This window comes from Hippocampus guttulatus, chromosome 5 (genome assembly GCF_054856545.1).
Source record: "Hippocampus guttulatus isolate MCC_2025c chromosome 5, RoL_Hgut_1.0, whole genome shotgun sequence".
Taxonomy (NCBI): domain Eukaryota; kingdom Metazoa; phylum Chordata; class Actinopteri; order Syngnathiformes; family Syngnathidae; genus Hippocampus; species Hippocampus guttulatus.
This window is the reverse complement of record NC_141265.1, coordinates 23,932,432-23,956,408: the sequence shown is the minus strand read 5'-3', so window position 1 is coordinate 23,956,408 and position 23,977 is coordinate 23,932,432. Positions and strand designations below refer to the sequence as shown.

Genomic DNA, 23,977 nt, shown 5'->3' with positions numbered 1-23,977 from the left:
CAATATTTTCCATGTGTTTATATACCTCCCAAATTTAAGTCAGAATCTATCAGATTTTAACAGCTTCCCGCCATCATTCATCGTAAATATAATCAAACAATAACAATTGTATGTGATTTAAACTTACGTGTTGACAATAAATCAGAGTTCTTGAAATCAGATTTTATAAACGGTCTTTTTAAATGAATTTTACCCAACATATTTCACAATTGATCTACTTGAAAGGGCAAACCCTCAACTTAGTTATCACCTCAGGCCTGCCAATTGAAGTTCTTTACAATTACAGACCGGTGACCAATGGGCTATTTTTCAGTTAGACTTTTGTGACAGTCGTTTTAAATCAGTTAAATTATTTTATGACAGGTCATGATATACAATATGTGAAAAATCTATCTGATTTTCGTATAAATCACAGATAAGATAAGATATCCTTTATTTGTCCCGCAATGGGGAAATTAAGATCAGAATTCAGAAAGGAAAAACGCTGGGTAGGGAGAGGGGAAAAAAAACCACACCTCGAACTATCCTCTTCCGAGGATAATTTAAGTCCAGGATAATGGCCCTGATTAAGGTTTTACATTATATCAGAATTAATATGGATAAGAGCGTGCTCCTGATCTTACTGGATCCAAGCATACTATTTGACACAGCAGACCACAAGTAGTTTAAACAGACTGCACAATACGATCGGTCTCTCAGGAACTGTTTTAAGTCCTACTTGACCGGCAAAGAATTTGATGCCACCCTGTGTGAACCCTGCTCTCGGGAAGGACACGGCATGGACCGTGGTGTTGTGCAGGGTTCAACGTGGTGTTGTGTAGGTGTTGTAACCCTAACCCTAACCCTAACCCTAACCCTAAGGATCCTGTTTGTGGATTTCAGCTCTGCATTCAACACCATTATCCCGGAACTCCTCACCCCCAAACTTCTCCACCTCGGTGTGTCCCCTACGATCTACCAGTGGATCCTCAGCTTCCTGACAGGACGGACACAACAGGTGAGATTGTGAGCAACGACATCATCAACACGCACCACAAGCACTGGAGCCCCACAGGGATGTGTCCTCTCTCCACTCCTCTTCTCCCTCTACACAAACGATTGCACCTCAACAAGTCCAGCTGTCAAACTCATAAAGTTCGCAGTCGACACCACGGTCATCGGTCTCATCAAAGACGGCGACGAGTCTGTGTACCGACAACAAGTGGAGCAGCTGGAGCTCTGGTGCAGCGATGGCTGTATGAAAGTGCTCCATAAATACAGTTGAGTTGAATTGAGATGTGTTTTTTTCTTTTTTTGGGGTTGGGGGGGCGGGGAACAGTGCATGGTAACTTGGGTTGATCTTTGTTGTTCAGTTTTATGTATTTTAAGATTACTTTCACGGTCAAGAACTTTGGGTTGCATGCTGCATGATGAAATGATTTGATTTGTGGAATATGGATTAAGCAGCAAAATTCAACCATTTTAAAACAATTTTCCCTCTTGATAAATCATCAACTTACTGTGCCTCATAAAAGTTCAATTGATTTTCACTGACCCCATCTAAGGCCGATTACTTCCAGATCTGTTCAATCAAGAAATCACAAAATTACAGCTGGACTTGTTGAGGTCCAAAAGAATTAAAAAAGATGCAACAAAATGCCTTATTAATCCAAAGAAATTCAAGGCCAGATGAGCAATAAAGTAATCTAGCAGTCTGGAAAAGCTCACAAAATAATTCCTAAAGCCTTATGAGAACAGCAAGTCTCAGTGAGAACCATGAAGCACAAATAGAAAAAGCATGGAACGGTTGGGCATCCGTCCAGGAGCAGGAGCGGCCAGCCTCCAGAAAATTAACTCAACAGCACAGCAAGGACTCATCCAGGAAGTCACAAAGGAACCAGGATGATGTCTGAAGAACTGTTCATATCTCTCAGATCAGTTAAGGTCAAAGTTCAAGACTCAATAACGAGGGAGAGACTGGACAAAAATTACATTCTTTGTGAGGAAATATGGTGATCACTGTGTTTGTTTTTAACCGTTTTTGAAGCCAGACACACGAGAGCACAGCCGCGCTTCCTCCCAATGTTTTCTGAACTTTGTTTACTGCAGGCTTACCTCACTTTGTTTATTTTTGAATGAAAGGTTGGTCACCCCTGCTCTAAATTGCCTCTCGGTGTGATTGTGAGTGCAAATGCTTACGAAATTTATTGGTTCTAGAAGACATTTCTGAACTACAAAATTTTGTAAGAAGGGACGCATTTTCCATGTAAATGCCCTAATTCGTTCCAAGCCCCCCTCCCCACCAAATTGAGACAAATGTTTCCTAAAGCAGAAAAATGCATCAAAATATGGAACAAATATGTGTTACAATTAGATTATTGCACAATAAAAGAGAGTTGTGCATAATATAAAAAACAAAGAATAAAGAATAAAAATTATGGTCGTTTAACTTTTAACTGCGTCGTCATCATGTTTTGCCCTCTTTTGACCATGTTCTCTCTCAGAATGGTGTTCTTGATTATGAATATCAGTCAAAATAGAAAAATGGATTCCCATGATGAACGTTTACGGAACCCAACATTAGTTCCCGTGGTTTCCTATTGGGTAATCCGACGGAACCGAAAAACGGTTACCATGAATTTCCGAAATCCTCAGGCCTGCTACTGAATTATTTAAATTTTTGCAGCATTTGTTTATAATTGTATGTATATGTTGTTGTTTGTGTTATTATCATATGCAATTGAATAAGTAGACCATTTCAGAATTCGAAATTTGGGACTCTCTCAATGCATAATGGGACTCATACTTTTCTGATCAGCGAGTCCCTGCGACTCGCTGCCGGTAAACTGTAAAATTATCACTGCAGAGATTACCGCTTTTTCTGCACTCAGTGATTGACTTCTATGCAAAGTCATTTCTCAACTTGTCTTCCGTGCCACGTCATGCCTATTGAGTGTTGATTTACTTCATATTAAGAAACTACTGCACTAAAACATTCATTCATAAATGTATATCATATGCTTTTATTTTTGTTTTTCTCAGTATAAATAACACGTACCCTGACTGTTCTACTCTTTGAATAAAAACACTTCATTCAATCGTTAGGGAATGCAAGGGGTTATGATGGAGGGTTGTTGCAAATCATGAAGACCTGCCAAGTGGTATCATAGCTTTGTTTTATACATGTCCTCGGCTAGGCCTCAGCTTCAAAATCAGTCCTTGGTCCTTTGCCTTGGCCTCGGAGGCAAGTCCTTGGCCTTGGCCTTGCCTCGGAAAATTTCCAAGTCCTTGGCCTTGGCCTCGGGTTGCCGGTCCTTGGACACAACACTGCTCTGCGTCCCGCGTCCTAGATGCATAATTTTCCCGCGGAACACACAGTTCCAAATAATGTGCGTTTTTGGGATGCAAGGAAATTTCTCAGTCAAAACAAAAAAAAAAAACCTACGACAGGCCAGAGCATTTCACGGTAACGATCGTTACCGGTCGCGTGTCGTTTCCGTGGCGTCATTTTGACGGTACCGAAATATGGTTTCCCATAAAGGTCACCGCACACGAGTTGACTGTACGCGATCGAATCTCTCCTGTGTGATCAACGCGATTTCACTGTGCCTGTATGTGTGTTTGTGTGAGTGTGTTTCTTCTAATTTACTTTTATTTTGTTTTGTTTTCAGTGTTGCGGCGGCGAAACAGAAATTTGTGTGCTGTTTTAGTCCACAAACTGAGAAATCGTGCGGATGACAGTTTGAGATGGCGGCGAAAAAAACCCCAAAGGTCTACTCATAACGACATTTAAGAAATGGGAAAGCCCGTCTGATTTTTCGTATGAATCGTCCGACAGGCGTATCACTAAACTCACCTGTGATGTATGCACAGAACACGAGAGTGAGATACGACGGGAGGCACGATTCCGAGGCAAGTTGGTCATTAGATCTACAGTGTAGGCTAATCGCTATGAACAATATTATGAAACAGTCTTGGTTATTCTATAATTTACTGGTTGTAGCATGGTAACATTATGAATAAAACATTGGTCACAAGGTGTAGTAATGCTAATGTTAACTGTCGGTAAACTAATGATGACGTGTGGTAGATGCTTTCGTCAAATTCATAGTAGATGACACATGCATCGTCATGGGAAGAGAATGTTAAGCCACATCAAAATTTACTTGTATTAGTAATTACCAGTAAATTAATCTTTGCAGTGTGAGATTGGAAAAAATACTCAGACTCAGTGATAACCTTACAGTTTACCCCCAGCGAGTCCCTGGGACTCGCTGATCAGAAAAGTATGAGTCCAATGATGCATTTAGAGAGTCCCAAATTTTGAATTCTGAAGTGGTCTACTTATTCAGTTGCATATGATAATAACACAAACAACAACATATACATACAATTATAAACAAATGATGCAAAATTTTAAATAATTCAGTCGCGGGTCTGAGGATTTCGGAAATTCATGGTAACTGCTTTTCCGTTCCGTCGGATTACCCAATGGGAAACAACGGTAACTAATTTTGGGTTCCATAAACATTCATCATGGGAACCCATTTTTTTATTTTGACTGATATTCATAATCAAGAATTCTGAAACTCCAAAGTATAATGTTTCAAGGGTAAATGTTTGAAAACGATGCATTAACAATGAACATTACATTACATTTTTCACCGCTATCTCAACCTTTTTTTCCTGCAACGATCGCAGTTTGACAATCACCGCCAATGTTGTTTTGATCTAGCGTTAAGTAACCTTGCGTGACAAGATTTCCGTTCTCGCGAGATGAGATTGGAGACGGTTGCCAAGTTGTGTAACGTTAAAACAAGTGTTGCGAACAGGTGTTGTGAAAGTTTATTGCGAAGACATCACAGAGGAAGCAGCTAAAGTTGGATAGTTTTTTTGCGATAAGTTGACTTTGAGAAAGCCTTACATCATTGGAAGCAGAGTAAAGAAAGGAGAATTTATGAACTCAAAAGACTGAACCATGGGATGAAATAAGAACCTATTCCTCAGCAAATCTTGTATGCCTGAATTATTTAATTTTTTGGAGCATTTGTTTATAAGAAATAAACCTATTATCAATGTACAGTATATTGTTGTTGATTGTGTTGTTATCATATGCAATTGAATAAGTAGACCATTTCAGAATTCGAAATTTGGGTTTCTAAATGCATAACAAGATAAGATAAGATATCCTTTATTTGTCCCACACTGGGGAAATTTACAGTCTACAGCAGCAAGCTTGTGGGTCGAAAGAAGAAAGTGTTTGCATTCATAAAATAAAATAAATGGGACTCACACTTTTCTGATCAGCGAGTCCCTGGGACTCGCTAGGGTTAAAGTGTAAAATTATCACTGTTCCTGACCCCTGGGTTCAAGCAACGTTTTTCATGGTGAATCATCAGATTTTGGGGCACTGTAATGCCACGCCCTTTGCCGAAAAGTCAAAATATTTGGCAGGGAGCGTGATCAATGTCTTGATGCTTTTCTGATACATTTTCAGATGGATTAATTTGATGGCATCCGTGTGTACAATAAACGTAAAGAATTTTACATATATGTCTTCAGGATGCGACTATTCATTTACATGCAAGTTTGGGATTTTTTTGAGCAATTGCAGGGGAGTTATTGACCATTTCCTCCTTTACGGCAAAAAATAATAATAAATCGCAAAAGTTGAAGCTCCACCCCATCATATAGTATTTCGAAAACTCAATGTTGTCGTCTCCGGTCTTAAGATGGTAAAGTCAAAGGTTGAAGTCAATTGGACAAATCTTGTAGGACAAGTTTGCAAAAGTATAGCCCCTGTAAATGTGCAAAACGGGTCAAAATTGGACATTTCAAAATTCAGAGCTCACTTCCTGATGTTACACATTTTTCAATTTTCAAACGCCTCGGTCAAATGTACCGGTATTGGATTTTGTTTTTCCACTCTAGTCGGTGCTACAGAGCCATTTGGTTTGCAAAATTTATGATAACTTTGAAAGATCAACTTTGAAAGTGTTCAAAAATTTGGTGAGTTTTGGTGAATGATTTTCTCCGAAAAAATGCAATTTGGCAGAATAATCATTATCATCATCATCATAATAAAAAGAAGAATTCCTACAAAAAAAATTGTGACCTTGCAGGGGTCGCTGCCCGGGCCCTAATAATACAGTGATCCCTCACTTATCATGGTTAGACCCTGGCGCGAAGTAAAAAAAAAACAAAAAAAAAAACGCTAAGTAGAGTTAACCCCACCTCCCTGACCCCTCTAGGAATTTTTGTGGAAGGGGTTGTGGGTACCAGCATGTTTAAAACATGTAAACAGTATTTATACTTTACATATTTGAGACAAAGACTGTAGCGGTACACGTATTTACCGTATTTTCACGACTATAAGGCGCCATTAAAAGTGTTAAATTTTCTCCAAAATGGACAGGACGCCTTATAATGCGGAGCGTCTAGTGTATGTGCCGAGTTCCAAAGCCTGACTGAGAGCACCTCTGGCCGACACGCTGTTTATATAGAAAAAGGCGGAGTGAGTGACGACAGGCATGCGGAAGTCCGCCAATGAGTGAAGGGTGGGCATGTAAGAGGACGCTAAAGGCACGTCCCTAGCAGGTACCAGTCGCCAATGAGGTGAAGGGTGGGCGTGTAAGAGGACGCTAAAGGCACGTCCCTAGCAGGTGCCAGTCGCCAATGAGGTGAAGGGTGGGCGTGTAAGAGGACGCTAAAGGCACGCCCCTAGCAGGTACCAGTCACCAATGAGGTGAAGGGTGGGCGTGTAAGAGGACGCTAAGGCACGCCCCTAGCAGGTACCTGTCGCCAATGAGTGAAGGGTGAGCGTGTAGGAGGTGAAGAGAAAAACGTGAGTACATTGTAAAATGGCTAAATAAAGTACAACCGAACTCAGTTTTGCTTCCGTTGCCTTTTTAAAAACGTGTTTTTAGCGTGCGTGCATGCATGCCATATGTTTAAGCTGGCGTATGTTTTACCATGCCTGGCTGCGCCCAATAATACAGTGCGTTTTGTGTATGTGTCAAATACAGAAATAGCACCCCTGACTGAAACTGCGCCCAACAACACGGTGCGCCGAATGGTCGTGAAAATGCGGTACTTAAATCTTTAATTATAAAACCTTATTCAGTAATTAACAGACTTGTGCTGGTGGCGTAGAAGGCGGCCCTCATTTGACGCTCTGACGATGTAGCCACCGTTAGCCTCCAGCTAGCTCCTGGCCAGCTATCCCCGCGCAGCCGATGAGTTAATGATAAGACAATTAATCGGTATTGATGAGAAGGAGGCAAAGAGAGACGTGCTGCTGCTTTGGGACAGGCCCACACCCGCCCCCTCTCTCTCTCACTCTCTCACTCTGCCGCGCACGTAGAAATAACAGAAGAGACAGTATGCCAGAGAGTCACCAGCGTGGTGAGACTCAAGGTGCTGGGCGGGGCTGCGAAGATGCGCAGCCAATCAGCTGATGAGATTAATCCACTCAGTGCTGTCATTGGTCAATGTCGCAGCAGGAACCAATCATGTACCTTGAATGAGTGCCCGCTGCATATACAGTACAGTCATTCAGCCTTTTTTTTTTTAAATACAGTACTTTGGAAAAATCTACGATGCACTGAAGCCGCAATAACTGAATCGCTAAGTAGCGAGGAATCACTGTAGTTTCTTCAAAATCATTCGGGACCTTGCAGCGTTCACTGCTCGGGCCTAACTAGAGCTGCAAGTAGGTATGAGGGACCCTCTCAACACGGGCCACTTTGGGATACTTGCAGGTTGCTGTACTGGCACATTGGAATTGGAATTTTATGAAAATGGCCTTCTTCGAAAATGTGTTTCGTTTTTGACAAATCTGATGTTTTTGTGCATTTTTGACATTTAAATACAAATATTTGCTTTTTCAAACAGCGCGTAGCGACGGCAGTACCGTTCGATCAAACATCACAAACTGCATTGTTTCAACACAATGAAAGCCTAAATACTCTTCCACAAAAATATCAGGCATATCTGGTTCACCCTAGAACAAAAATACATCAGATTAAAAAGGGATATACAGTTAAATTCAGAATGCTCCAATTGAGTTTTTTAGGTCTTGGGCTGTTACCGCTGCTTCCCAATTTTCATAAACTTTTGCGGAACACAGAACCGAGGTTTCCAACTTTTCGTAGCTCTTGGTGAAAAATACAGATGGGACTCCTACTGATGCATTTTTGGAAATTAATAATTCATAGAATGTTTTAAGGGGAGACAATCACCTTCTTTGGGCATGTTTGGGCTGACAGCCTGGCATGGATTTTGTCCTCATTTAAAATGGCATTTTTCTCATATTTATGGTACGGGTGCTTGATGCCTGTCTGGCCCTCCAGTTGTGCTGATGAAAATTGATGGCAACCTGAATAATTTAAATTGTGAATCCCCTGTGGTTAAATGTTTCTTTAAAACTACATTTTTCTAAATTTTCCTTTTTGGACATGAGAAAAATTCCACACAATCTATTCACATTTAATTGTCTTAGTTATGTAGAAAATGTACTCACACTCAATTTTTGTAATCAACTGAGATGAGACCTTGAACGACTCTTTCTTTGGTCTCATTGGACACCAGGTACCATCCTCCTGGAACTTGATTTCATCCACGTCAGAACAGTCATTCAGGATCTCCAAGAATAAACTACACAAAGAGAAAACATACATTTAAAAGGCCAATAATCTATCCAAACTAAAACTCAATTAAAACGGGGTTTGAAATCCCAGTCACGATTTTCAGTGGGCAGTCCCCACCATGAGCACTTTCATGGTATGTGCAGATGAAAGGCATGTTCAGTGTTTCCATATATCGTCAATGCAGTTCGCACGGTCAAGTGTGGTTGCGTGACCAGCGGTTTGAAGCGTTCAAAGTGGGAATTTTATTTCTTTGCTCATTCCACCCACATAGGATGAAGTGAACTTTGGATCGCGTCACGCCAGCGACAGCCATTGAGTTTGAAAAAATACTACATTACACACACGTGCATGAATAAGCAGGCACACGGCCAAATAAAAACATGCACGCACGCGCACACATGCACACACACACAAACACACGTCAAAACCCATGTGTACTATTTAAAACTATTGAGTTTGTACTTAAACCCCCTGAGCCTACTGGCTCAGAATCTTCACCGGAAATCTGCAAGACTACTCAGGGATGAGAGTGGCTAGTGATGAAAAAAGGGGAAAGGGGCGTGGCCGGGCGTGGCCAAAAAGTGGCTTTAAACATGCTGAAGATTAAGTGTATTCAATTTACATACTATTTGAAACTTTGACAGAAAAAAAATTCCAAGATTGTTCACTATTCTTTCAAGTGAAATTTTGTGCAATTTTGCTTATGCATTCCTGGTGAGCACCAACATGTAACTTCAAATTTGCTGCTCAAAATCAAAACTAAAAAAGGAAACACATTCCCTGCCATATTTAAGATTTGTTCATTACTTGTATTCATAAAGTGTTGTGTAAATGTGATAAAAAAGCTGTTGATTCTTACCTCATACAGTGATAGTGAAGTCCCACACTGTTTACTATACTGTATATGGGTTATGAATGTATTTTATCATATAAAGTGGATGTCTATTTTCAGTATATACAACAATATACAGTTTCATACTAGAATACTGTATTTTCTCTTCCTTTTAAGCTTTTTAGCAAGCGCTAAATGCTTATTGGTCCTCTCCGTCTTTTTCCACTCTCTTTTTAGCCAACTCCTCTTGCGCTTGAGATCGAGTAGTTACTTTTCAGTAGAAATGTCTGTTTTCGGTGTTTCACCGAGGTTGCGTGACTCTGTAAAGCTTTCCATCCTCTCGATCCGTATAGAATGACATCGTCACACACTGTACACAGAGCTTTACCGGCGACATCGAGCTTTTTCACGAAATCCGACACAAGCACAATGGTTCATCTTTACCGTTTCCTACTGGGGACACCGTCAGCTTTCTATCCAACCAGTCCCATCGAAACGTGTTTTTCAGATCCGCATCTATTTGACGCACTTTAGCTTCGTCGCGAGTCTCGATAACATTCGGCATTCGCGAGAAAGGGGTTTAGGAAGGCGAACACGGATTGGTTGTGATTTGCATTTGCAGATATAGCGACCAATCACAACAAATAAGACATTGGTTTTAGCCCATATAGGAAGTAACGACAAACTAACGCTTAGCGATAAAAATGGGATTCAAATGGATGCTTGCAAACGTTACTTGTAAACATTACGAGGTCCATTTTGACTGGAAAAAAAGCGGAATTCCGCCAAAACGCGGAAAAATCTCATCCCTGACTACTTCAGTTTTTCATAGACAAGGTTTCTACAGCTAGGAATCTTGTTTCAAATACTACATTTGACCACACTGTCCATGCTCCATGTTCAGCTATGTTGAATTCTTTTGAAGCTATGTACCTTGACGTAGTGACTCTCTTCCTCCGCATTTCTTGAAGGAGGTTCTCCCAAGTATTGATACATCAGTCTTGGCCATTATCAACAGCAGTCTCTCTTCTGGTATAGTTCCCCAACAACTGAAACATGCTATGGTGCAACCCATCATCAAGAAACCTGGCATTGATCAAGATGTACTGTGCAGTTAAAATCGTTCTTGGAAGAACATAGCATCTTGGAGGTCTTCCAGTCGAGTTTCAAGATGATGATAGCTCTGAGTCAGCCATGTTACGTGTTTCTAATGACATTGTCCTGGCATATTACACTGGAGACTGTGTGTGTCTGGTTTTATTGGATTTAACTGCAGCGTTTGATACAGTGGATCACAGTATTCTGTTGACTCGTTTGCAGCACTTGGTGGGCATTGGCAATATAATCAATAAATAGCAAACAGCAATATAAAACCATAAATAAATGGTTTAGGTCCTATTAACTAAGCTAAAAGCTATGATGGACAGTCCCTCCCACCCTCTCCAGCCCGCCCTGACAGCAATAGGTAGCTCCTTCAGCCAGAGACTGTTACACACGTGCCGCAAGAAGGAGAGATACCGATGCTCGTTCCTACCGACTGCTGTCAGGCTGCTGAATAAAAATAGCAACAATAATATTAATAATAATTAAATGATGTGGAAAACAACTGTAAATAGCACTGTGATTTATCCATTTTGTATTTATATTGCACTTAATTGAACGGTGTTTGTTTGTTTTTTTCTTCTTCTTTCTGCCTACATTCTTGCTGCTGGAGGCTGTAAATTTCCCCAGTGTGGGACAAATAAAGGATACCTTATCTTATCTTATTTAGCTGACAGAACCTTTTGTGCCCGCCTTGGTTGCTCTAAGTCAGGTACTGCTCCACTGCCGTGTGGTGTTCCACAAGACTCAATTCTGAGGCCTCTGCTGTTCTCACTGTGTCTGCTCCCATTGGGTTCCATCTTAAGGAAAAAAAAAAATTCCTTCCATTGCGGACGACTGCCAGATATACAGTATGTCCCACTGGGCAAAAAAGATGCTTTCTCAGGCTATTTTTATCCTGCCTGGAGGATATCAAGACCTGAATGGCACTATTTTTTTTAAATTTCAATGAAAAGAAGACAGATGTAATGGTGTTTGGTCCCAGTGGCCTTTGTACATTCCAATCTGTAGACCTGGGCCCCCTGGCTCCTTATCTTAAGACAGCAGCCTCAGACTTAGGTCTTAAACTGGACAGTGATTTTAAATTGGACCGGCAAATTGGAGCTGTTGATAAATCCAGCTTCTTTCATCTCAGGCAGCTGGCTGAATGAAGTCAAACCTCTTCTTTCTCATGAGCACTTTGAAACAGTAATTCATGCACTCGTTACATCCCGGCTGGATTACTAATGCATTTTACTTTGGAGTCAGCCAATCCTACATTAAATGTCTCCAGTTGGTCCGTAATGCGGCTGCTTGCCCCTTGACTGGTACTCGTAAGAGGGAGCACATCACTCCTACTCTGGCATCCCTTTATATTGTTTAGATTTTTCATATTATGTCTTTTTCTACAGTGTAGTTGCTATCTATATCTTTGGCTGTGTGTGTTTTAATACACAGCATGTTTGCACTGAGGATTGACAGGAAAGAAATTTAATCTGTGCTGCATGTCATATATAAAGCATATTGGACGATAAAGATGACATTGACCTTCACTGGCTCCCTTTACATTTTAAAGTTATTTTTCATATCCTATTATTTGTTTTCAAGTCTTCAAATTGCCTCAGTCCACCTTACTTCTCTGAGCTCTTCCACCCTGACTGCTGACCAGACATTATTAGAGGTACCAAAAACTAAGCAGAGATTCAGAGGGGATCAAACCTTCTCCGTTGCTGGTCCCTCTCTTTGGAATGACCTCCCACTGAACATTCGGGAAGCCCCCCTCGCTGCCCATCTTTAAACTAATTTCTATTCTTTGGCTTTTGACGCAGACATGATTTTTATTTTTACAGTTTTTGTGTTTTCTACTGTCTTTGTTATTAATTTATTGTTTGTAATTGTATATATGATCTTTGCTCCATGTACAACATTTTAATGTAGCCACAAGGGGGCGCAAGCCAGTGTCTTATTGTCCCGGTCCCAAGCCTGGATAAATATAGTATTGGATAATATATAATATTTCACATACAGTACATTTGACAATAAAGTTGAATCCAATCCAATCCAATCCAATTTTCAATGTTGTTAGTGGGTATGCCCCACAGGTCGGATGTGAGTTGGAGGAGAAGGAGAAATTTTGGTTGGACCTTGATGAAGTGATACAGAATAACCCTAGAAGTGAGAGAGTTTTGATTAGTGCAGATTTCAATGTACATGTTGGCGAAACAGGAATGAGGAGGTCATGGGCAGGTCTGGACTCCAGAGGAGGAAGGCAGAACGACAGATGGTGGTTGACTTTGCTAAGAGGATGGAAATGGCTGTACAGTGAAACTCCTTTTCAACAAACCTACATGGGCGAAAATACCCCCAACTGTGAAAAAAATTCATGCATGAAAGCCATTCCCACTTTTCTGCTTCCCCTACAACGAAAAGTCCCCCTGTTCCGTTATACGAAATGTTTTTCTCTGCTCTACAACAAAAACAAGCCTTCCGCAAAAGTCTAATCCAACGTCAGTATGCCACAGCGACCTCTACTGCTTCATTCGGAAATGGCAACAGCAACCACCACACTGGAATACACATGCGCAGTAGTACAGGAAGTAGTAGTAGTAGTAGTAGTAGTAGTAGATTTTATTTATAAGCATTTGTTTCAGACGCAGCACGAACGTTGCATTGCTAAAATGGTGACAAAACAGACCTTTGCATACCAAGGAGTGAAGAAAAGAAAAGCTTTAACGGTTGAAGACAGGATAAAGGTAAAAAAAAAAAGAAAGATGGAGGAATCAAAATAAAACACATGCAAGAAATTGATGCAAGTTAAAGTAAATGCTGATCGTAAATTTCACAATTTATTTCCCTTTTTTTCTTTCTACACTGGCTATATGAAATGTGAAATAAGTGTATGCTTACTTACATACTTATGCACTAATGGAATAAAAATAAAAAGTACACATACCTGTATACATTTTTGTGTATGTTCATGTTTACGTTTTTAAATGACGTGACAGGAAGTCAGTGTTGCCAATTTACCGACTTTGACGCTATATTTAGTGAGTATTGAGACTCTCTCGGGTGACTTTTTTTTCCAAAAAAGTGACAATCTAGTGACTTTTTTCTGGTGTTACTGGAGACTTTTGGAGTCTGTGTGGTGAATGCACATCATTCTCAATGAGCAGCGCCGGGTGCTGTTGTGCCCCCCCCCCTTCCCCCCCCCCCCCTTCCCCCCCAAATGAAGCTGCTGCTGGCTGATCACGCCAGGTTTACAATCTGGGCTGGATGTACAGTACTTTAAGGTATATGTAAAACTTTTCTTTGTCTAAAATAAACTAAAAACACATCAACAAATAAAAATTACAAAAGAAAAAAAGATAAGAGAAAAAAACATCACCCCAAGTAAATCACATGCTGTGATGACATAATTTTGCGACATTTAGGACAGCCAATAGCTAACTTCCTTGCTGATGAGTTGGGAACGCTGCTGGAAGTTGACCACTATTAACAGTAGCGAGCAGCAAGCGATTACAGTGGTTATCACCCCGAAACGTCAACATGGCTGAGAGGAAATGCGCCAAGAACTACCATTTTCACCCTGAGTGGGAGCAAGATTATTATTTTTGTTTATTCTCATTCATAGCCTGTTTGTTTGATTTGCAATGCAACAGAGGCTTTGGTGAAGAAAGCGAATCTGGAGTGGCACTTCACAACAGTACACAGGAGCTATAAGAATTTCGAATTTCCCTGCAAAAGCACTTTTACGTGACACAAAAGTGTGGGATTTGAAAGCACAGCTTGCAGCACGGCAGTCAATCTTCACCAAACCGAAGACCAGGGATGGCAATGGCTAGTGATGAAAAAAGCGGAAAGGGGCATGGCCTGGACGGGGCGACCAATCACGACAAGTAAGACATCATACACGTCCAATCGCGTGTACTGTTGGCCCTTCACAACAGTACACAGGAGCTATAAGATGAATTTCCCTGCAAAAGCACTTTTACGTGACACAAAAGTGTGGGATTTGAAAGCACAGCTTGCAGCACGGCAGTCAATCTTCACCAAACCGAAGACCAGGGATGGCAATGGCTAGTGATGAAAAAAGCGGAAAGGGGCGTGGCCTGGACGGGGTGACCAATCACAACAAGTAAGACATCATACACGTCCAATCGCAGGGCTTTTTACAATTGGAAGATGGAAAGACTGATCGGGAGAGCTCGTGAAAACTCGACGATAAGGTACCTGACCCCCCCCTAAAATGTTCTCAACGGATTTAGACGATTCACAAAAATGATCAATTTAAGAAATAAAATGGTGGATTTCCGCGTATCCGCGGAAAATTGCCATCCCTGAAAGACAGAGTAAGGCTGCAAGTTTTGCTTCCTATCGGGTCAGTCACGTGCTTGCAAAATGTAACAAGCCATTCAAAGACGGCGATATTGTGAAGGAAGCCTTTCTCGAGGCAGCGATAGCCTTTTTGATCACTTTTAAAAATAAAACAGAGAACGTGGACGCCATTAAAGGAGTTCAACTCTCTTGCAATACTGCTACAAGGCGATGTGAGGGAATGACTGTGGATGTGGAGGAACAACTCAAGAAGGATATTGATGCATGTGAGTGCTGTTCCCTCTTATTTGATGAGTCGACTGATATGGTGGATGTGTGTTTTCATCAGGATGGTTTTTCAAGACACAAGCACCAATGAAGAGCTGTCGCGACGCCACTCGAGCAAAGCGCGACTCAGCAGGCAATAGTCCGCTGCTCTCTGTTGTGCGTGCGTCAGCGCGGACATGTACGCACGGGCGCGTCTTTTGGCTTCAACCAATCAGCGGTGACGCAACGGACGTTACACATCAAAGAGTTTTGATCTACGAGAACAGCGAAGCTAGCCTAGCCATGACAAGAGCTAAGTTAGTACAGTAGACCGACGCTCGAGGTCGGACGGACACGTTTTTCTGTCATCTGTATGTTTTTCTCTCTTTTCTGTCCAAATATATATTTTTCTTCAAACAATAGCTGTCTTTTCCACAATGTCTTTTTTCGTTCCACCGGGGTTTAGCTAGTGTATTTATAAAGAGACCAAAATCTCTTTAGTGGCAACCCAGCCCTTTTCCGAGCCATGGACACTCTCTCTCAATTGGCTACCCCTTTGTATTTATTCGCTCATTTCACTCCCCTCCATCTGCAACATGGACAACTTCCAGCAGCTCCTTGTGAAGCAGCACCTCGTGAAGGCCAAACAAGATGCCTACGATGACTTGTATGCTTGGTTGGACAGTTAGGAGGGAGAGACTGATCTATACAGGTTGGCAAAACAGAGAGACAGAGATGGTAAGGACGTGCAGGAGGTTAGGGTGATTTAGGATAGAGATGGAAATGTATTGACAGGTGCCAGTAGTGTGATGGGAAGATGGAAAGAGTACTTTGAAGAGTTGATGAATGTGGAAAATGAGAAAGAACAAAGAGTAGAAGAGGTGACTGTTGTGGACCAGGAAGTAGCAGAGATTAACAAGGATGGAGTGAGGAGGGCATTGACGAGGATGAAGAGTGGAGAGGCACTCGGGCCTGATGATTTACCGATAGAGTTATGGAAGAGTTTTGGAGAGGTAGCAGTGGCGTTTCTGACTGGGCTGTTCAACAAGATCTTAGATGGTGAGAATATGCCTGAGGAATGGAGGAGAATTGTGCTGGTGCCCATTTTTAAGAACAAGGGAGATGTGCAGAGTTGTAGTGACTACAGAGGAATAAAGTTGATGAGCCATACAATGAAACCCTGGGAATGAGTAGTTGAAGATAGACGAAGAGCAGAATTGAGCATTTGTGAGCAACAGTATGGTTTCATACCAAAAAAAAGAGTACGACAGATGTGGTATTTGCTCTAAGGATGTTGATGGAGAAGTACAGAGAAGGTCAGAGGGAACTGTATTGTGTCTTTATAGATCTGGAGAAAGCGTATGATAGGGTGCCCAGAGAAGAACTGTGGTATTGTATGAGGAAGTTTGGGGTGACGGAGAAGTACGTTCCGTTCGAACGTACTTCTCTGTCACCCCAAACTGCAGGACATGTATGATTACTGTAAGACAGGGGTGAGGTGTGCTGTAGGTGTGCCGGAGGAATCAAGGTGGAGGTGGGACTTCACCAGGGGTCAGCTCTGAGCCCCTTCTTATTCGCTATGGTGATGGACAGGCTACACAGACGAGGTTAGACAGGAATCTCCCTGGACTATGATGCTTGCAGATGACATTGTCATCTGTAGTGAGAGCAGGGAACAGGTGGAGAAACTAGGGAGGTGGAGGTTTGCCCTGGAAAGGAGAGGAATGAAGGTCAGTCGCAGCAAGACGGAATACGTGTGTGTGAATGACAAGTCAAGAGTGAGATTCCAGGGAGAAGAGATAAAGAAGGAGGGGGGTTTTAAGTACTTGGGGTCAACTGTCCAGAGCAATGGAGTGTGTGGAAAAGAGGTGAAGAAGCATGTAAAGGCAGGTTGGAACGGCTGGAGAAAAGTGTAAGGTGTGATGTGTGATAGAAGAGTTTCAGCTAAGATGAAAGGAAAGGTATATAAAACTGCGGTGAGACGAGGCATGCTGTTTGGACTAGAGTGCCGCTGAAGAAAAGACAGAAGGCAGAGCTGGTGGTAGCGGAGATGAAGATGTTGAGGTTCTCTTTGGGAGTGACCAGTTTGGATAGGATCAGGAATGAGTACATCAGAGGGACAACTCAGGTTTGAGGTTTTGGAGAGAAAGTCAGAGGGGCCAGACTAAGATGGTTTGGACATGTCCAGAGCAGAGAGGGTGAATATATTGGGAGAAGGATGCTGAGCCTTGAACTGCCAGGCAGCAGTCTGAGACGAAGACCAAAGAGGAGGTTTATTGATGGAATGAAAGAGGACATGAAGATAGCTGGTGTGAGAGAAGAGGATGCACAAAACAGGGTTAGATGGAGGCAACTGATTCGCTGTGGCGACCCCTTGAAGGGAAAAGCCGAAAGGAAAAGAAGAAGCTCCATGAATAGCACTTTGTATACAGCGATGGTTGTTTTAAAGTGCACGGTAGTCTCTTGTGAGTCAAGTGAATTGTTAACAACTGTTTAGCTGTCAACCAAGATAATTTAGTTGCAATTAAGCAGCCAACACAACCACCACCAGTCACCAGATTGACTAGCATTGTGTGATATTTTTTTCCCCCTACTGTCGGAGGAGGCGTGCCCTCCTCTTGTCAAAGCAACCTGCATTGTGTACTCACCCTGGCATACAAACACGCACGACACAAGTGACGTTTAGCGGTAATTCACAATCAGTCTGGATATATTATACAACTATTGATGCATACAAAGTGGAGGAAAAATAGGTCATACAACAAAAAAAGACAGTTGAAACAAATTAATAACAAAGACAGGAAACAATGCTGAGACTCATGCTGAGTCAAAGGCTGTTGAAGAATAATGTGTTTGAAGTTGAGTAATAAAAATAGACAGGGAGCTTGTAATGTATAGTGAAAGCTCATTCCAAAGACAGGGTCTGGCCACGGAAAAAGTTTGATCGAAGCCCTGCCCAACTGCTCCGACTGCGTTGTCTCATGGATCTATTGTGAAGGTGATGAGGGGAGTGGGAGATGGGCGCACGTGCAAAGCTGCAATGGCCAAAGCAACCTTCACAAAGTCGAAAGCTTTATCCATCTTCAGGGACCAGTCCAATGCATTCTTTGGGCCTTTTCCCCAAAAAGCATAGTACGGGGGTCGACAACACGCGGCTCCAGAGCCGCATGAGGCTCTTTAGCGCCATCTAGTGGCTCTCTGGAGCTATTTTTTTGTTTTAAATATAGTTTCTGTCGGAGTAAAAACATAACACAAACATTCTTGATGTCTCCCAATCCTGTAAAAATGTGTACTCAACTCAACAGTATTTATAGAGCACTTTCAAACAGCCATCGCTGAATACAAAGTGCTGTACATGGAGCAATTAAACATACAGTATACAACAAACAATAAAACAAATCGGTAATAAAGACGGTAGAAAGCACCAAACAGTAAAACCAAGAACAAATCTAAGTCATGCTGAGTCGAATGCCACAGAATACAAGTGAATTTTGAGGAGGGTTTTGAAGATGGGTAGCGAGGAGGCTTGCCGAATGTTCAGTGGGAGGTCATTCCAGAGAGAGGGACCAGCAACAGAAAAGACTCGATATCCCCTCTGAGCTTCAGTTTAGTTCTTGGTACTCCTAATAATGTCTGGTCCGCAGACCTGAGGCGCCGGGCAGGTGTGTCGGGGCGGATGAGCTCAGAGAGGTATGGTGGCACGAGATAATTTAGAGCAAACCTGGGCAAATTACGGCCCGCTGGTCTTTTTAATCCAGCCCGCCGATGGTTGGCACAGTACACAATTAAGGTTCGATGTAAATGATTGTATTCATTTCATTTGGACTTGTAATGACAGGCATTTCAACGCCAGGTGGCGCAGTTACTTGAAATTGCAGAGCACAGGGAGGGAGGGGGAGACGATACGGAAGCCCGCAGTAGTAGCGCTAAATCAAGTAACTCCGCTCGATACGACGGAATAAGTGTGTCCGCGCCGCTATTTTCAATCATTGATTCCAAAACGACGACATGCAAGTGACTCTTTATTGCAGTGAGTTTTACTGGAATTGCGAACATTTTTATGTCCTGCAGATCATGGCATCCAAATGAAGAGGAACAGTAAGTGAAGTGCATCTGATTAAACGAAGCGGGTTACAAAGTACGAAACATTCAAGAGACGCTTGGAGTCTGAAAGACTCAAATCTACGAGAATTTGAAAAACAAGGAAGCGATTCTTGCTCAGTCCGATTCTGGGTGTTTCCATGCTCAGGGTGAATTGTATGCGGCTCGACGGACAGTCAAGTTAATAAACATTTCCTGAAATGGTTTGACTGCTATCGTGCTAAAAACTTTCTCAAAACTCGTGAAAGCAAAACAACGAACTCAAACGTGTGTTCGTTCAATGTTGTCAACTAATATCCGAATTAATTTTAGGCAATTCTCCGGAGAAATTTTCATTAAAACTTGAAAATCCGCAATTCCGGGAAAATCCGGAGGACTTCCATCTCTGTGAGTGTGAGATGATTGTCTGCGGACCATTGGTTAACTTTGGCAGCCTCTGACTCTAGTCAAACCGCCACTTCTTCCTAATTACGGCCGCTACAGACCAGCGCCAAGTCGTCAGCGTAGGCAGAGACAAGGGTGGAGGACTCAAAGGAGTTAAGCAGGTCGTTATTGTAAATTGTAAAGAGGAGTGGAGATAAAACCTAGCCTTGGGGGAGGCCTTCTTTGTCAGTTCGGCAGCGTTCAGTGGTCCCGTTCACCCTCACGCGTGCCGTACGGTTAGTGAACCAGGCTATTATCCACTCAACAAACCGAAGAGGTACGATAATCGCCAGCATCTTCTGGAGGAGAGTGGCATGCAACACTTGATCGTACGCCTTGCTGAAGTCGAAGAAATCAGCAATGGAGTGCAGATGTTTGCACTCGAACCCATCCATGATGAATTGGGACAGCCGTAAACATTGATTGGCGGTGCAGCAGCCTTTGCGGAACCCACCTGCCATGGGCTGAGTATTGAGTGCTCCTCTAGGCACCTGGACAAGCGGTTCATGATGAGTCTCTCCAGAGTTTTGCTCATGGTGGAAGTTAGGGCAATTGGGCGGTAGCGCCCGATGAGTTGAGGGTCCTTGCCCTTTTTATGGTACGGGATGATGTCTGCCATGCGCCAGGCTTGGGGGCACCATTGTGTGGTCCAGCTGGTGTTAAGGATCTGGAGGAGGACGGGAAGTGCAGCAGGGGGCAGGTATTTCAGCATCCCTGGGGCAATTCCGTCTGGAACAGCAGCTTTGCCTGGCTTGAGTTGATGGAGGGCTCAGCGGAGTTCGTCAGGTGTGAATGGGCATTCAAGCGATTGCCGAGGGGAACCCTGTAGTCTACAGGTATCTATTCAAAGCCCTCGTGCGATCCACCTGCTCGACTTATCGCTTCTGCGCCCACTCACCCTCACATACTTGATGACAAAGGCCGTCACCTTAGCCATGTCTGAGGCGTACTCGCGGTTATACATGATCGTTTTGCTTGTTTTATGTGATGGTGGTCTGATACAGATTTGACCACGGCCCACGCTTGTTTTGTGTCTTTGGTCTCCAAGATATTTTGGAGATGGAGGTGCCAAGCTGCGCTTTTTGCCTCTGCCGTCTTCTCAGCTACCTCTTGGCATTTTTGCAGGTAACTCTGTCTGGTAGTGCCGTTCAGGTTTCTTTGGAGCCGATTCCTCTCCTTGATGAGTTTCTTCAAGTCTCCGTTCATCCACTGGACGTTGTTTGGGCGGAAGACTTGAGAAGTGGTGTTGGTTCTGCAGACAGACCGATGTTGGGGTGTTCTCAAAAGACAGCTTTTTTGTATTTGTCCCAATCACCTTTCTTGAAGTTTAGGGTGACTCTTCGCCTCTCCGCCTCGATCTTTTGAGGAGAATTTGACTGTCGGGCCACTTGAAGTTAACGAATGGTAACACGGGCCACTGGTACCAATTTCTTGGGACCGACTAATTAATTATCCCATTTTTATTACTTTCACTTTACTTTTACAATATGTTTCATCTGTGCACTTTTAATAGCTGCTCTCATTGGGAACTTAATGGAAAGTACAAACAAAAATGATTTTTCTAGTATTTTTTAGGGGACAGTAGTAATGGGAATTTGACATTTAAAAGTGTTAAAATGTATCTTATAACTAACTGTTTGTACCATTACGTGTGCTGACCATGTTATACAAGACAATTGCCATTTGTTCCAATTGATGTCTTCCTTCTACTGTTATTTTCTGAACTTTCTCCCTTTCTCATCATCTCAACCATGCTGAGTCTTTCTCCTCTGCTTTTATTGTCTCTGTGTGGTCTTTTGCACTCCATTGAGCGATAACCGCCTGAAATGCAGACCTGATTGAGCAAATAATGTCACATGGTGAAGGAATAATTATATTTTGGTTGTCATACATTCGAATATGAATGATGAAGTATGTTTTTGCTTGCTATGTGCAAAGAAGAATACTTGCTCGCGAGGATATACACGCTTGAGATTCACTCCTTTGCACCAGAGTTATATATTATGTGCTCATGAAAAGAGGAACGATGTCTCACAATCTGAACCGAAAATAGTTGCTTGATGATTTAACTGTTGCATATGGTTTCACACATGTAATTAGTAACCTTGCACCCACATACACACATATAGTCAAACAAGTTCAAGTGCTTTCTGACCACAGTTAAACCCCGACTCCTTACATTGGAAACCCCCATGTGATTTCGGGACTTCTGATTAAATAAATAGAGCAGGGGTGGCCAACCCGCGGCTCGAGACCCGCATGCGGCTCTTTGGCTGGTTCAATGCGGCTCCCGGGCTTTCACATGACAAGCATCGAAAATGCCTTGGCGGTGGTGCTGCCATTCAAACAACGGCGCTAAATACACAGAACTAACTATGTCAGCCTATCATCAATCCCATTACTTGATTGACATACAGGTCAACCAATCAGATGACAACTGAATCACCGCTCATGCGCAAACACCGGTGCTCAGCGCTAAGTGCTAATTTAGTCAGCTTTAAAGGTAGGGGTGCCTAATATGTCAATCGCGATCGACCCAGAGCCAGCGGACTGGTCCCAAGTCAAGCGCGAGCGTTGGGAGGAGGCTGTTAATCTCTGAGTGGTTGTCCACCCCGGAAATAGAGGGTGTTCATAGAGATTTGGTGGGTGACGCTGCAAGAGAACCTAACACTTCTCTTCGTTCCCCCTGGCTAGATTGGTACCGGAATCCAGTGTCTCCTCTCCTCATTGTGTCGTTCTTATGAATGTCTAATTGTTGACTATGACATATGGGATGGGTTACCGTGCATGTAATTGATCTCTATGTTCCGTTTTGGCAAGCGACATGGGTCCGAATATAAAACTCAACCTGTCAAAGTGTCAGGTGGGAGTGGCGGAGTCACCCGCCAATCATGACACTTGTGCATGAGTGGCGTGCAAGCCGCTGTTAATTTCAAGCCCTGTACTCTTATCATTAATCGATGACTGTTGATGGGGAGGCAGGTTTGCCTTGTTGAAGAAAGTGAACCAACCCATCAATGATGAGACTTCCATATGTAGCCTTCTTGTCACAGACAGGACATATCCAGGTAGGTTTTTTCTCATTCATCTGTAAGTAGAGGGCAGCATCGAAGCACTGAAGGTGAGAGCAGGTCACCGCTCTGCATGGAACCGTAAGTCGCATCTTACCCAACTGGAGGAAAAATGATTCAAGGTCAGTCAAACTGAAAAATGTAAAATGACTGCATTTTTGGTAAAAGCAGCAAGTGGCTCATATTATTTGACTATAATTATTGTATTTCAACACATTTAGCATACTATATTCATGATAGAAAATCAATAAAAATTAAGATTGGTTTTGAGAGACCCCACAATTTTATTTCACTGATTTTGCACAATCTGGCGTGAACAGTGCCTTGCATAAGTATTAGCTCCCTTGAAGTTTTTGACCTGTTGCCACATTTCAGGTTTCAAATGGTTTCATGTTAAATAGAGTCCACCTGTGTGTAATCTCGTCTCAGTTTGAATGCACCTGCTCTGTCTCAGAGGTCTGTTAAAGGAATATTAGGGAACAAACGGCATCATGCAGACCGAGGAAGACACCAGGCAGCTCTGGGATATTGTGGAGAAGTTAAAAGCAGGATTAGGATATAAAAATCTTTCAAAAGCTTTAAACATCACACAGAGCAGTGTTTGATCAAGCATATTCAAATGGAGAGCGTATCAGACCATTGCAAACCGACCAATATCATCCCTCTAAACCAGTGGTCCCCAAACTTTTTCCTGTGAGGGCCACATAACTTTTCGCTTCTCTTATGGGGGGCCGGGGTCAGTTTGTAACAGCAAAAGTGTGACTGCAAGAGTACCTAGACGTAAAAATGAATCTTTTCCCAGAAACCCACACAAAATCAAATAACTTTTTTTGTTACACTCGCGGTATTAAAGACGTCTTTCTTCTCGGGACACACCACCTCCGCAGCAGCATTCATGCATTTCTTGATAAACTCTCCTTACCGCTGCTTGCTATCAGTTGAGCAAACCGAAAGCTAGCCCGAACAGATGGCTGGTTCAGCTGAGCTTGGCGTACAAATGTATTTTGCTGAGCTAACGTTCCTCTTTTTAGCGTTGACAGTTTGTCTGCTCTCATTTGCCCATGCAAAAAATCGTACTTGTTGTTGTGATGGGATTCATAGTGTCTCCGCAGATTGTATTCTTTGAATACCGCCACCGACAGATGAGACAGACAATCTTTTCTTTGCATTGAAAAAAAAATCGTTTCTCCATTTTGGGTTAAATTCCCTGTATTCTGAATAATTTTTTTTCTCTCACCTCAGCTTTTCGCCATGATTACGTT

General features: G+C 42.5%; 1 protein-coding gene across 3 annotated transcripts in view; it reads right to left on the bottom strand.

Moving 5' to 3' along the window:
• pias2 (protein inhibitor of activated STAT, 2) overlaps window positions 1-23,977 on the bottom strand; it is a 113,415-nt gene that overhangs the window by 22,118 nt on the left and 67,320 nt on the right. For all 3 annotated transcript variants that reach the window (XM_086111692.1, XM_086111694.1, XM_086111693.1), the window contains 2 exons: window positions 22,656-22,816; window positions 8,501-8,634 (listed from right to left, as the gene is read on the bottom strand). In XM_086111692.1, the coding sequence (XP_085967818.1) occupies window positions 8,501-8,634; window positions 22,656-22,816 (295 nt within the window). The remainder of the gene's footprint in view (window positions 1-8,500; window positions 8,635-22,655; window positions 22,817-23,977) is intronic.